Consider the following 14964-nt stretch of genomic DNA (forward strand, 5'->3'; position numbering starts at 1 on the left):
GACTCGCCATCTTGCCAATCTCCTCATTAATCGACAACACGGCCAAAGGCTTCACCTCCAGACGCTGCATCGCATCAGACTCATCCTCCAGGATCTTCTGATACAACTGCGAACTCTTCAATCGCCTCGGTGTACCTTTGCGCTTTCCCTCCGAACGCCTACCACGCTTCGAAATCTTCACCTTAATCCCTTCGTCCTCCTTTGTCGACACCTCAATCCTGCTCTCCGTCACATTCTCACAACTCTGCTCGTGATTCATCATCACACTGTCTTCCAACGCATTATCTGAATTGTTCACCACAATCTCCGTGCCTTCGGGAACAGACTTTGTAGCATCATTCGCCATCACATCTCTCTCCGGTGTCACTTCTCGCCTCACAACATCCTCCGCCACTCGCTCAGGCGTCGAAGTACTCTGTGCATTACTCTCACAAATGGCCATTGTGCTCTCAGTTCTCCTTTCCGAGGCGTACATTTGAAAAAATTGCCCACTCGTCACGAGAAATTCAATATTCTCCATCGGATTGTTCGACATGTACGCAATTATTCGCGTCACATCGAAGCTCGTCAGTCGACGAATGCACACAACAGCCCTGAACCTGCTCAACTTCCTGTCCTTGTGAATAATGCTAAGTGTCTTGCGCGTGAGTCGCGTCAATTCCCAATTCGATGACATTGACCATTCGGGTGACGACGACTTTTTGCCCTCCTTCTTCATACGCTTCAGCTGCAGCACAGGCGTCGACATTGAATTCTCCTGTGGCAGCTCCTGGTGCTCCTTAATTGCACTACTGGGGATCGTTAAATGCTTCACTTTTGGCGGTGACATTGACACATCCTCCACCTTCTCCAATGTCGGCGAAATGATTTCCTTCTTTGAAGCTTTGGTCACTGGCATAATATCAACAGACTCCTTCATTTCCACCTCCCGCGCCTGACTCATCTCCACCTTCAGCATCGGCGTGCTCTGCTCCATCGGTAGATCTGCCACTGTGTTGATGCTCTCATCAAGTCCCATCTGTTGCTGCACATCTGCGTCATACACTGTGATTGTTCTCTCTTCAATTGAGCTCCTCACTTGACTTAATCTACTAGGAACGTGCGGCGATACACTCGCAGCCTTAAAACTATGAACAATATTTGGTGACATACACTTCTCCTCCATCTCAAATCGCGATGGGCCCACCAATTCATACGTTGACATCCGCCGCCGTGGCTTCTTGTGCTTCGGCTCCAATTGCTTCTGTATCAATTCCTCATCGTGGAGATCCAACTCCATAATCTTCCGCCTCATCGAGCGGGTGAGCCGGATGGGCGTGAAGCCCGTGTACAACTCCATTGACTGTGATGTCTTAATCGGAGCGACATATGATGGATCAGGTACATCAGATTTCCTCTTCCTTCCCCTCTTCTTCTCCACCGGCGCCACTGCGCTCGGCGGCGGCGTCCTCTGCACTATTGTTGCTACCTTATCAATATTCACAAGTGGCACATAAGCTTTGTACAGCTTCGGATCCGTCGGCAACACACCCACACTGCCCGGACACTCGTCATCACCGCCCAAGTTCAGCGACTTCCTCAGCGAATTCGCCAAATCACCCTCCGAATACGCCATCACCGCTATCGAATTCCGCCGCTTGATCATCTTCTTCCGTCGCTCATCAAATTCACGGCGAACACGAATCTGATTCGGCCTCGCGTGGGACTTTAGCAAACTCTCCCTTATCAGATGATCTGCAAGTGAAAAGTAAAAGACAAACATTACCCTAATTCTCCACTCAATAGCAGTATTGTGAAAAGAAAAAGAGAAAGAAAAAAAGAAACCTCCTATGAACATTATCGTGAACATACTTTCCCCATTTAAGAGTAAGGGACTTAATTACATTATAATTTCTTTTCGCTACTCTCATTACTTTTGGCTGAGACATTTTTGCGGAATGTGTTGATTGAAGAATTCTGTTGATTTGACGAGACACTATTGAACAATAAGAAAAACAAAAACAAGACGCGCGCTTAACTCTAGAATTTTGTCACACAGAAACCGAGAAATAAAAATCACAACAGCGAGAATATAAACAGGCAAAATATTGTTGATTGAAGAGATGATTTGATTGATTGTGTGTGCTTTTTGAGTTGATTGAAGATTGATACGCCGCAGCATTCAATGTCTTACATGTTTCCATGCCTGCGCTTCCTAATGTTGATACTTGTGTGCTTCTGGAATGTCTCATTGTCGCATTTGCTGGCATTGGCAGATGCGTGCTGCTCAAGACGCGACGTCGTGAGCTCACCCGTTGTGCTACCACCACCGACAGTCGTGCCACTATATCTCCCGAAATCCACGAGATTCTGATCACAATTGGCACATCCACCGTGGCAGGAACATGGATTCTGCCACTGATTGATCGCCGCGTACTGCACAGGTGTTCCCTGTGTCAATTGTACGCCCTGAAAGGCCAAATCCGGCCCCAAATTCGTCGGACTGACTATTGTACTGACATTTGGCTGGCCATACTGGTATCCCTGTAACTCTATCATATTCTGCAATTCAAGGTGGGAAATGTCAAAGGAGGAACTCGATGCAGCCTGCTGCAGAGTGTACGTGAGTCCCGTCGTCGGTGCACTGTGGAAGTTCTGCGTCAGCTGCACTGGGTGACTCTGTGTCAGACTGAATGTCGGCAGTGCCGACAATTCCGACACCGTTGGCGATCCAGCGCCAATGTTGAAGCCCAAATTGATGGTGGACAGATCGGGTTGCGTGCGGATTTGCTGAATGCGCGCCGACGGTTGAATGTAGTTGAATGGTGGCAATGGTGTGAATGTTTGCAGTTGCCCAGTTCCGGCAATTGTTGATGTTGGGATGCGTTGAGGTGAGAAATTCAGTGTCTGCACTGGTGTGATGTGCTTCCGCTCCGCCGGCGTCTTGTGCCTCCGCGACGGCTCATTGCGCGGCACCTTGAGTATCCTGAGCGACACCTCACTCGGCGGCAGCTCAAGTATGCTGAGCATCCGCTTCGGCGGATAGCATATCGCATACTCCACCGGCACATCCGGCGCCGGAGCGTACTCCACGGGCACCTCTGGTGCAGGAACATACTTCACCGGCGCCACTTCTGGCGCCGGACAATACTCCACGGGCACCTCTGGCGCCGGCGGCGTCGGAATGCTGCGTTTCTTCAGCGGCAGCACGTACATGTGCTCACACGCGCGCTCAGGTGACGTCGAATCCGCCTCCTTCACGCCCTTACTCTCAACTGGGGAAATGTTCTTACTCAATCTATCGCCATCCACCAAATTTCCACACATTTGCTGTGGCCCAACGTCTGATAGTTGCGGAACGGGACTACTACCGTGTGCCTCATTGAAGTCACCATGCAAATGTGGGATATTGGACGAGGATGAGACCGTGTCATACGAATTCCCACCCACTGACCAAACTTCCGACCTATGGCTAAAAGAATTTATAGTTTTTGTACCTGCAACTGACTCCGTTGACGACGACAACAACGGTGACGCCCCGATGTCCGTCTCCAGCGACGCTTGCACGCTGCTCGCCTTTGTCGTCTGACTCAGCGGCAGCATATCTGGCGACAGATAAGACCTCTTCACCATGATATTGCTCTGCGAAGCCTTTGTGGCCTCCTTGAAATTGCCAAAACTCTTCACATCAGTCGCACCACTCGCGACGGCGGCCGCCACACTCGCGCCACTCTGCAGCGCGGGCTTGGGCGAGGGCTTCAGTATGGACTTTCGCGGACTCATGCCATCCAAATAGTCTAAGAACATTCTCTGTTGCGGCACATCATTGGGCTTCATGTACTTGGCCGTGCCGAAATGCACTCTCTTCTTCTTCTCCTTGCCCACCTCCTTCTCCTTCTCCTTGCCGCTCTCCTTCTCCTTCGACGCGGAGCGCTCTAAATGAACAGATGATGACTTTGTGCCCTCGGGAGATCTATATTCGCGCGTTTGCTGCCCACTATTGTCGCACATTTCCATGAACTCCGCCAATTCGTGCTTCTCAATAGTCTCCATCAACGGCGATTCTATATCTGGCTCATCATCGTCATCATCATCTTCATCATCATCATCATCTTCTTCTTCTTCAGACACATTCTGCCCATCCTCAGCTGTGGGCGTCTCATCCACATCTGAGAAGTCCGCCAAAATGTCACGCACAGAATTGTTGACACTCTCATCACTGTGCGACTTTGTGGTCTTACCCGTTGTAAAGAGGATCCTATCTGGTGGCATTGGAAGGTTACTGCTCGTGGTGGTCGCCGGATCGTCCTCAGTGGCGGCGGCGATCGGCCGTCGCGCCAGCGGCGGCACACTAAACACAATATTCTCCTGTTCCCGCACATCAGTCGACTGCCTGCGCCGCTTGTCGGCCACTTTGGGATCAGCACCCCGAAGAATGTGACAACCCTCCTCCAGGTCATCGCAAAAGTAATTCGCATGATGATCCTGGAAGATGCTCGACTGTGGTGGTGGCGCCTCCATGTCCGCTACACGCTCGTCCGCCTCGCCGCTGCGCTCCACCATGTGGATCTCATTGAAGATGGGATAGTTGTCCACCGAGTTCTGCGAGTCCTCAACACCACCACTCAGGGAATTGTCGTCCGTGGTGCAGATGGACGGCGTCTCGCTCACACTCTCCGGGGGTGTCACCTTCCTCAAACTCGATCCCACCAGATCGTCTCGCACACCGAACTTTATGGCACTCTTTGTCCCCAAACCAGACGTCAGACTGCCCTTCTCCGCCATCTTCTGCGGCGGCGTCTTGTTCAGCGACGGCACCTCGTCCAGATTCGACGTGATGCTGTCCAGCATCTCGCGATTCTTCGCCATCACACTGATGGGACTCTCGCGACTACCACTGCCACCCTCCTGCCACTGCATCATGTTCTCCGCCGCGTAGTTCGCCTCGCGCGGCACTTCACTCTCCGCCGCCACCGTCGTGACCGACGGCGCCTCACCGCCCTCCGCCTCTTGAGCTGCGGCGCCGCCGCTGCCGCCCTCCTCGTGCCCGTCGCTGTCAGAGTCCGACAGGCAAATCACCACGCTGCTCCCGCTGGATACCGGACATCGCAGCACCACATCCTGCGCATCGCGTGCCCGCCGCGCCAGCTTCTGCAGCCACTGCAGCGGCTGCGGAGACATACTCTCCTCCGTGAGATCAATCACTGACAGTGTCTGCGGCTCCTCCTGCTTCACCACACTCAGCATGGCGCTCCTGGCCAGCGGCACGGGCACACTCTCCGTCGGCAGTGTCATGGAGAGAGAGAAACACTGCTCATCCGCCGCCGAAGACGAGCTGGCATCCTGCGAATCGCCGATTGAGAGCAACTGCAGAGAGAGAAATCACAAATTAGTCACGTTCTCCAGTGAAGGCAAGGCAGAAAGTAAGATTTACGGTCATATCCGTGAGGTAATCCTCCTCTTCGTGGTTATCCTCGTCCAAATAACTGTTCAGCGACTGCAAGAGACAACCCAGAAACATCATGAATTGCAATGAGATTCACCAGCAAGCCCTCAATTACCTTCTTGAGGTCATCAACCTTCTCGCTCGTCGTCAGCAGTTCCTTCACGAGTCCACTCTCCGATAAAACCATCCTCAGCGATTCCGGAATCTTCGGATTATTCCTGTCGAAACACCACACAAATTACTATCGAAACATCCATGAAAGCACAAGAAAAAAACGCCACTCACTTAAAGCTTTCCCTCGGCTTGAACATCGTGAATTTCTTCATGATCTCCAAGACCTTTGGTTTGTCATCGAGAAACAGATTCACCCACTGTTTGTACCCAATGATGTACATCAGCATCAACTTGTCCGGCAATTCCGTCTTATTCACCGCATATTTATGCACAGTCAAGTATTTTCTGCAAAGCACAAAAAGAGAGAAAGAAAACAAACATTACGTAGAGATAATTGAAGGAAATTGCAATCCACAAACACACACAGATATATTGATGCTGAAGAAATGGCGCCTCAACACATGTTTTTCTTTATCATGCATGCCAATGGAATTCTGGCTGGAGAAATTTTTGTCCAACTTCTCGCGCCGACTCAACATTCGCACGTCAGACCTTTTACTAAAATCATCACTGGCGCAAAAATGGGGGAAGGAAAGACGACTAAGCCTCACGCTCTACTTAGTTTATATATGCGAGCTCTGGGATTTTTTCCAGGGCATCACGAAGAATGTGACAAAACCCCATTTCATCTCCACTATCTTCTCTTCTCTGTTCGCGCTGTCGCGACTAATCGGGATTTCGGCGCAAAGCCCCATTGTCAGACGCGCTCCACGGGTGGTCGCCAATCGCAGGGGTCAGAATGCATTATTATTCGAATTGCCATCGACTGGCGAGGCAATATTTTTCCACAAGAACACGCACAACACTGCAAACCACGTGGACGTCATGCGGGGAAGTTAACAAGCCGCCAAGGAGTCCTTGGGAATTCCAGGATAATTATGTGTTCAGAGTCTGCATTCAAGTGTACAACAATGTCCAAACATAATCCCCGAGAAGGGACTTTTATGTGAATCACAACATGTGGTTCACACATGAATGCGAACAATCCAGGACCCCTGAATTTGGTCTGGAAGGTGAAATTGGGCGTCATTCATCAGAAGGAATGGCAAAAATTGATACGTTATTGAATTGAGAAGAATGGAAACGACAATAAAACATATTTGGCAGGTTTTGCACTCAATTCTCATGCTCAATATTTTGTAAGTAATGAATTTCAATGAAATTCCGCCTAACAATTGAAAAAACTAAACAATTTTCCCCCATGCTGAGATATTTTGCGTACAAAGAACAGTCAATTAAGCATCTTTGCTTTATTCTTTCGAGTCTCTCCTCATCGCCAATTTGTAGCGCCGCTAAACATACTCAAGAAACCAGAGAATTGAAATGTGAAAATTGCACTACAAATCCTAAATGAATAGTCAGCAGAAATTGCAGAATAAATCACAGATCCGCTGTTGTGACTCAAAATGCCACATCGTCTATTTGCAGTGATTTCACTATCTCACTTAATATTTGCAATGTAAGATATTCTTGTTTAGTTGAACTCATTATGTGACATTAAAACGCTTCCTCTATTTTTATTTTTATTCTCAAGAAGGTGAGAATTCCGCTCTGTCATTTGACACAGACTATATTCTTGCGAGGCAATTGAAGAGGTCATTTTTTGCATACATTACTTGCTGCACAGCAAATTAAGTCAATTATTTTCATTGAATGAATGTGAAAATTATTTGGAATGCCATAAATAATCATGTTAATTCATCGCTATTAAATCGCTGACTTTTTGGTCACATTTTTTTTATCATTTCCACAGAATGCAGAAATCATTATTGTGCCTCAAAAGTTTGGATAATCTTGAGATTTCTTCAGGTGTTATGCATCAAACGTTGCTTGTCTCGCTTTTACTGTAACATTTAATTACATAATCAATGCGATTTTCATTCAATCATCTCCATAATCTTCATTCTCACGCTCTCGAGCGTTCAATGAACCAAGTATAAAATTCTCAATATTTTCGACAAACACTGTTTGATAAATAAATGCTATTTGGATGTCAATGTTTACACAAAGTTCCCCCAAAAAGTGGGAAGAATGGGGGGGAAGCGGAATAGCATTAGGATTAATTTCAGTCTTCAATGTATCCTGTGTTGCGACGAGAAGCTCAGCGTGGATTGTTATTGTGATGATTATTGTTCAGTTTCCGGCCCGAAGAATTTTGGCGGTGTTCAAAATGGCGGATTTTGGGGTCACATTTCACTTTGGCCGCCGTTTGGACTCATTCGCCGCTCTCTCGCGGATGTATACACAGTGGCATGACCCAAATTCCTCCCCGCGGCCGGCCGGAATCCCAGAGCACGCGCGACAGAGGAGAAAGTGAGACTCACCCGTAGAGGAGGTCCAGGACGAGGCGGTGAGTCTTGTTCTGCGATCTCTGCGACGTTATGAGCACGCTGAGTATGTAACTCGGGTTCTGACCCTGAAAAGAGTGCAAAGAGAGACAATTTGAGAGTTGTTTGCACTGGGCGAGGCGTGTCCAAAGTCAAGCACACACGCTCACCTTCAGATGCACGTCAATCTGCATCGATATCTTGTTGGCGATGTCCATGTAGAACATGATTCCCTGGATTGATGCCCGCAGCTCCGTGTCCAGGTACAGTTGCAGCATCTTGGCGATCCTGTTGAGATACGCGGGCGTCTGGCACACAAAGGAAAAAAGAAGGTGGCATGAGAGCGCGGCGGAAAGAGACGGAAGATGTGTGAGGTCTCAACTTACTGCTCCAAATTTGGCGTTCATAGTCTTGAATAAATACATGTTCTTGGGCAGGATCTTGGCGAAGTTGCTCTTCTTGCCCTTGCTGGCCTCCTCGCGGGCACAACTGCGGAGTGGAGAGAGAGGGTGAAAATAGGGCTCCGCCCCCTCGCATTCACACCCGCGACAACAACTCACCGCAAGTACAAGTCCATGCAGCCGATGAGCTTGCTCTGCTCCCACTCGGAGCTGAGGATGCCGCGGATCTCCTTGAAGATGCATGTGGAGAGCCAGTGGAACTTCGACGGGATGGTTTTTTTCTTCTCCATCTCCCGCTCGACTGAGGTGTGCGTTTCCACTCTGAAAACAAAGACACGCCATCAGGCAGGGCGAGGGGGCGCGCGCACGGGCGCAGGGGCGCACTCGCGGGGTGATTTGGTGGCGGCGGCGGCTCTCGCGGCGCCTTGTTTTGTAAATAAACCCTGGCGAGCGACACAACTCCAGGGCTCTTCGTCGCTCAAGTCGCGCATTCCAACATGGCGGCCGCAAGAAGCGGTGCAGCGACTGTTGGTCCGCACTTTGACCACCAAATTGACCCACTTGCACAGCACTGCCACTCAATACCTTGACTCCATCATCATCATCGGCGCCTCAGCAACATGTTATCACACAGTATCAGCTATTTTGTACACAATTTCTCTATTAATGCACCACACTTTGTACAGCCCCAAGTTTTTTTCCAAGCACTGACAGAGAGAGACTGGGATTCCAGCACGATTGCCAACCTCTCAGCGCGCTCGCATTTCGCGCGCGGCTCTCCCAGCCTCACGGTGGCGCCGCGCGGCGGAAAACAGCGCGCAACACAGTCGGAACGACTTTTCAACGGCCGACGAAATGCTTTCGCCACCGCCAATTTCAAGGGGAGAAAAACATGTTTTCTTTCCACATTTATATAGACAACTTTATTGACTCTCCAAGTGTGTCGGAAAATGTTTGTCTCTTGATCCATTTAAAGCACACATATTTAACATTTACATGTAGTTTTGCAATTGAACAACATGGTCCCCCAGTTCAAATAAATGGAAAATATCTTCTCCAAAAAACATGTACACAATTTATGTAATCTCTCCCCGTGTAAAAAAGATTCCTCTTCCCTCTGCCACTCCTCCCAAAAGTTCCAGAGTAAAATAAAAATCATTATATAAAAGTATATAGTCTTCAGCCATCAAATGCTCCTCTTTCTCTCTCGCTCTTTTTCCCTCCACGACAAAATCTGAATATGAATATGTTTATTTCTCACATCACAGTTAATTATAAAAGGCATTTTATGTACAAATATTCCTCTAGAAACACCTAATACCGATTATATTTACTTGTTTACCACGACATTCGAGTGATTTTTATAAGTAATAATGTGGGGCTGTGTTGGGCGGGCAATTGTCACTCTTCTCGCGCCACTCAATTCGATGCTTTTGGCCATGATCTGCGAAGCAATTCACGCAATTTCATTGTACATGTTTTAGGCCAATTTCTGCTTCACACCTTTAATATTCCACTGATTTCGCGTGCACAAGAAGAGCTCACAATCGCCGCAGAGCATGCAAATGTGCCCAACATTGAGGAATTTGAGGTGGTTTGGGGTGCAAATGGGGCGGTTTTTCAGCCCCCTCCCTCATTCCTCCTTCGCGCCCTCCAATGTAAAGTGGTTAAAATATGGATTTCCCCGCCGTTCACGCGCCCCCTGCGCCAGGGTGACTCAGAACAGGTGTTTGAGCTCATCGATAAATGCCTTTATCTGTCCCACCAGTATTTTTAGCCGCGCACACCAACCGAAAAAAGACGCTCTCGCGCTCGCGAGAGGACAATTTGTGCCAAGAATAATTCACTTATGCTGAAACACTTCGCATCTCGCGCCCAAAAGTCGAAGGGAAAGCACACATAATTTGGGGGGATGCAAACACTCTGCCGATGAATTTCGCCCACCGCACGGAAAGTCGCAGCTTTTTGCGATGCGGGGACGAAGTTAGAATAGCAATTTGCACAATTTGCCCAAATTCATCAGATCCAAAGCAAGGACGGAGAAATATAGTTGCAATTCTCTTCACTAAACGCCGAAATGTGTAGGATCTATAGTAGCTAGAAATGTTAAGTGCTAGATAAATTGATTCTTTCCCATATTTCAAAGATGCACAGCTTTTCTCCTTACGTTGTTTTTAGAGTAAATTCAAGGTAAGACGACAGATAATATTCCCATTTGTTCCTGAAGAAATAGCAGTGAGAACGAGAAGACAGAGAAATCATATAAAATTCTGTGAATAAATGATCAAAAGACTCGCAACTGATTGCATCGAATGCGGAATTGCATGAAACTTTAAACATGAAACGTCGAAGAGCGAAGGCATTTTAGCTGCAAATGCTACAAATAATTAAAAAGAACTTGTCAATATTTTCCCTAAATTAAACTGTTTAAAAAAAACATCACGGCTGGAATAAAATTAGATGTTTTCCACGCATATTTCTCTGCCTATTCCTTATCATTTTCTCTGCTATTCTCAGGCATAAAAATCTGTTTAGTAAATCTTACGTTTCTTTCCCAATTTCTCTGTGCGAATCGAGTAAAGCTCTTTAAAGCTGGGTAAGTAATAGAATGTCCAAAGCTAAACTAACGCTCAAGTGCGCCAAACAATTACCATGATCACATCGAGAAGTCCTTCGGCGCTCCTTCCGCGGGCGATCGGCAGAGTGTAGGGAAAAGCGGGGCATGCTTAGGTCTGGTCGCTTTATCATAACTCCTGGTGCGCCGTGCGCTTACCCCAATACCAGTGGTAGTTGTTGCCGGAGTTGCGCATCGGGCTGGTGTAGGAGTACATGTTGTAGCCGGGGATGATGTGCACGCGCACGTCCGCCGTGGGGCGCGCGCCGTCTGTTCGCGTGCGCCTGGCCGTGGACACGGTAGTCTTGCAGCAGCAGTAGTGAAAGAGGCTCACGTAGGCGCTGCGGAAGTGGCGGTTCGTGAGGCAATAGATCGCGTTGTGGATGCAGGACTTGCTCAGCCCGAACCACGCCGTGTTGTACAGTACGCGTGAGTCGGGGATGATCTTCGTGGTGCCGTACGTGAAGACCACGCCGAACGGCAGCCAGAACACGATGAACACGAGGAAGCTGTAGAAGTTGGTGCGCGCCAGAGACAGATCCCACGTGTAGCCGAGAGAAGGCTTGTAGTTGGGCGCCTGCATGAGGCGGCGCACGTCCAGGATGATGCGCACGTGCGTATAGAAAGTCACCACGATGGGCAGGAGGATGAGCAGGGCCACGATGGCCATCTGATAGGGCACGATTCCCGTAGATTTGCGCGTGCAGTAGTCGAAGCTCAAACTGAAGACGAACTGCAGGCCAGACGACGTGCCGCCGATCAGCCAGATCAGCAGCAGGATGACCGTGGTGGACGTCTTGTTGAACCAGGCGCTTCCGTCCTGAGACGTGCACAGTCGCAGGTAGTTCTCAACGGCTGTCGACTGGGAAAATCAATCGGAAATAGTCAGTGTTGGGGTTTGTGAAAATTCTGAATTGCAGAAACTCACCGAAAGCGAAAGGACGCTAATCAGGAATGCGCAGGCTGCCAGAAACCACTGGAACTTGCACACGGACAGGGAGTCATCGATGCCCGCCAAAAGGAGGATCGCCGAGGAGGGAATCAGGAGACTCGTGATCAGCAGATCGGCCAGCGCCACGCTCACGATGAAGGCGTTGCCGGCCTTCTTCAGGTGGTCCTCAATCATGATGGAGGAGATGAGGAAGATGTTCCCCACGCTGCCCACCACAGAGAGGCACGAGAGCAGCAGCAGGCGAGCCACTCGCGACCATTCCGGCGACAGCGTCACCGGCGAGACTTCTGTGTTGGGCGCCTTGGTGATGGCGTGCTTCGAGAAGAGCGCCAGCGAGGTGATCAGCGTCTCCTCGCCACTTGGAGTCACCAGCGACTCTGTGACATTCATGATGTGAGTACAGTGAGTCAAAGAATGTGCTGACCAGCGCTTCCTTAAGTCATCATCGAGCTGCAAGTGCAGAGCTTCAGTATGCAAATTAGAGGGAGAGCTTCGCAGCAATTATCTCACCGACTCCCACTCGAGACTGAGCTGCCAAAGGTTGCAGATGAGGACGACGGATCAGAACGCCTACGCGAAAAATGATAAGGTTGACAAATAGTCGTTAGAGAGTGTCTCGTCAATTAATTGCCACACATTTTCAATATTCATTGGGTGTGAAGACCGTGAAGTTACTTTAACATGACGAGGGAGGAAATTTAATCTGCTTTGCAGCCACCCAGAGTCACACTTTGCTGAATTTCATCACGAAAAGTTATCTGGAAATTATTACGTGAGATTCCCGCACAATGAAGGCATCACTCTTTGTGTTACTTTGTGTAATATGGTTCGTAAAAATAGATTGCATTATGGAAATTAAAAAAAAAGTATATTATCTCATGGTGTTGGAAGTCAGTTTTTATCTTGATTTTAATTCACATAACGCTCTCCTGGATTATGTTCTCAAAACTCCCCACCCAATAAGGGAAATAAATTGTATTTCTGGCGTGAGAATATCCAATTAATGAAGCTCAAGACTTTATCTACTAAATATATCAATTTTATGAGTTTTCAGGAACTTTTGGCCCATTAAACTTCATATTCAGGGTAACTGAAGCGCATCAGAAGTTGTAAAGCAAAGAGGGAAAGTTTTGGCCACGCCCATTTCGATGCTCCGCCCATAAGGTTTCCTCAATGTCTAAGATCGTAGCTTTGGCAGATTGAAAGGTTCTTTTTCCTAGAAACTACAGCGTGTCACACGAAGAATATTTACCTAATCAATAGTTTACGTTTCGAGTATTTTTAGCCAATAAATTAAACTTTTCTCATCAATCATGCATGAGTCATATTTGAAGCTGTTCTGAGAAGGTGAATTTTAATGTGACGCGTATCCTTTTTAGTTCTTACTGCGGTTCTTTATTAATGATCTCACGGAAAAAGACGATAAATTATGGGGAGGGATGACGGTGAGAGGATTTTCACATTAGTCGCCAAGCAAATCGAATGACGATGGAGACAAATAAACTTTGACACGGTCGAAGGACAGGCGAAATTTCTCCCTCATGAAACTTTTACTGACATTTCGGGCTGAACTGTGGTTTTGCCCAACAGTAATTGTATTTATTTGGCTGAGAGCGACATGGCAATTTTCGTCACTCGGAGACAACTCGGCGACCAATGAACCTTTGGGATTTTCCATTGCACTTTTCTTCTCCTTCTGCTGGGCCGTTAATTTCAGCATGGGAAATTACGCGGAGATCAATAACACTTATTCACGGGTCATCAAATTCGTAATGCTTGGAAAGGTCACAACATTTCCGCTTTGTCTGGGAGGGCAGAAAAAAAACTGTTCGGAAGGATATGCAAAAGTCTTGAGAATTTCCCTCCAGAGCCAAGAGAGAGAGAAAGTGAGGCCTTAAAATCCACCACCTGTTGTGCGTGTCTTCATTGTTGGGGGATTTCGAGAGCCTCTGGAATGACTCAAGCTCTCGACAGTCGATGAAATCCCAATTTATCATGGCGCGCAGGTGGAGAAGTGTGATATAAATAAAAGCAATTACGGGATCATGGAGCACGAGAGGAGGTAAATTGCAAAATGGGCGAAACTTCTCGTCTCTCGATTGCATTAATTAAGTGGGAAATCGCACTCTGTGTCACCCCAGCCACCCTCAATCCTCCGTAATTCCCCCTAGCCGTGTATATTTGCTAAGCATTCCATCAACCCAGAAGAACTATTTGATGGAAAAAGGAGAAATTGAATTGAGTTGAAGTTACACTCAATCGTGATTGATGATTTATTATTATTGAGAGGATGAATTGGGATATTTTATTTATATCCCTGACGATGGAGGAAGAAAGTCGTATTTCTGGCGCCTATTGAATTTGTGGACTCGTAAAAAGAAATCCATTTGTTTGCGGTGTGCTTTTAAGCTGATCTCATCTGAGATTGCCCGTGAATTCCTTCTCCACGCTCACTAAATTACAGCACTTGTGCGTGAACGAAAGTTGAAAACAGCCATAAAGACGCCTTTTTATGCATTAAGCGCCTTCTGCCCTCAACTCTCACACAATAACTCATAATTGCGTACAATTTTCCGCAATTTCGTGTGCCTGAGAAAGCAATTTTCTACGTGGGTTCATTTTAATATACTTTTCACCCCATATTTTTCCGCACGTCTCACACCTTTTGCACCCAGCCGAAAAGGCGACTTTTCTGCACACTTTTCCTCAACTTTTGCCACTCTTTTTCAATTAGCACGACGCCACACAAAACACACACTCACACATCGAGAGAAGAAGACACCCCCAGAAAAGCTTCTATGTGAATTAAAACGTGACGACGAGTGATGGCTTTGGAGATGGTGAGAAAATACACCAACAGCAGCAACTATATGCCAGATGGTGCTGAAGACACTACAATTATGTGCAATTTACTCTCTGAATTACCCTCTTCCTGGCCTCCTTTTCCTACGTCGTCGTCGCCTGAAGACGTCCTCCGCGCGCTGACAATCAATTTCCACCCGCCGAAGCGACACAAGGGCAAATTTTCTCTCCTTCAGCAGTGACACCCTCTCGAATATACGTGCTCTCTC

At 47.9% G+C, this 14964-nt stretch overlaps 2 protein-coding genes across 2 annotated transcripts; both read right to left on the reverse strand.

Moving 5' to 3' along the window:
- Window positions 1–1635: 1635 nt before the first annotated feature.
- On the reverse strand, window positions 1636–9045 carry LOC132259077 (uncharacterized). Its single transcript, XM_059756622.1, has 10 exons — window positions 8913–9045; window positions 8487–8648; window positions 8313–8415; window positions 8097–8234; window positions 7924–8015; window positions 5711–5884; window positions 5541–5643; window positions 5414–5476; window positions 2174–5346; window positions 1636–1734 (listed from the first exon to the last, which is right to left on the reverse strand). The coding sequence occupies exons 1-10, from the start codon at window positions 8930–8932 to the stop codon at window positions 1668–1670; spliced, it is 4095 nt and encodes a 1364-aa protein (XP_059612605.1). The 5' UTR covers window positions 8933–9045; the 3' UTR covers window positions 1636–1667.
- A 177-nt stretch (window positions 9046–9222) lies between these two features.
- On the reverse strand, window positions 9223–12283 carry LOC132259078 (melatonin receptor type 1B-A-like). Its single transcript, XM_059756623.1, has 2 exons — window positions 11870–12283; window positions 9223–11803 (listed from the first exon to the last, which is right to left on the reverse strand). Exons 1-2 carry the CDS (start codon window positions 12281–12283, stop codon window positions 11072–11074), a joined length of 1146 nt encoding a protein of 381 aa, XP_059612606.1. The 3' UTR covers window positions 9223–11071.
- Window positions 12284–14964: the final 2681 nt, after the last annotated feature.

This window comes from Phlebotomus argentipes, unplaced genomic scaffold (assembly GCF_947086385.1).
Source record: "Phlebotomus argentipes unplaced genomic scaffold, Phlebotomus argentipes genome assembly scaffold_18, whole genome shotgun sequence".
NCBI classification, from domain to species: Eukaryota; Metazoa; Arthropoda; class Insecta; order Diptera; family Psychodidae; genus Phlebotomus; species Phlebotomus argentipes.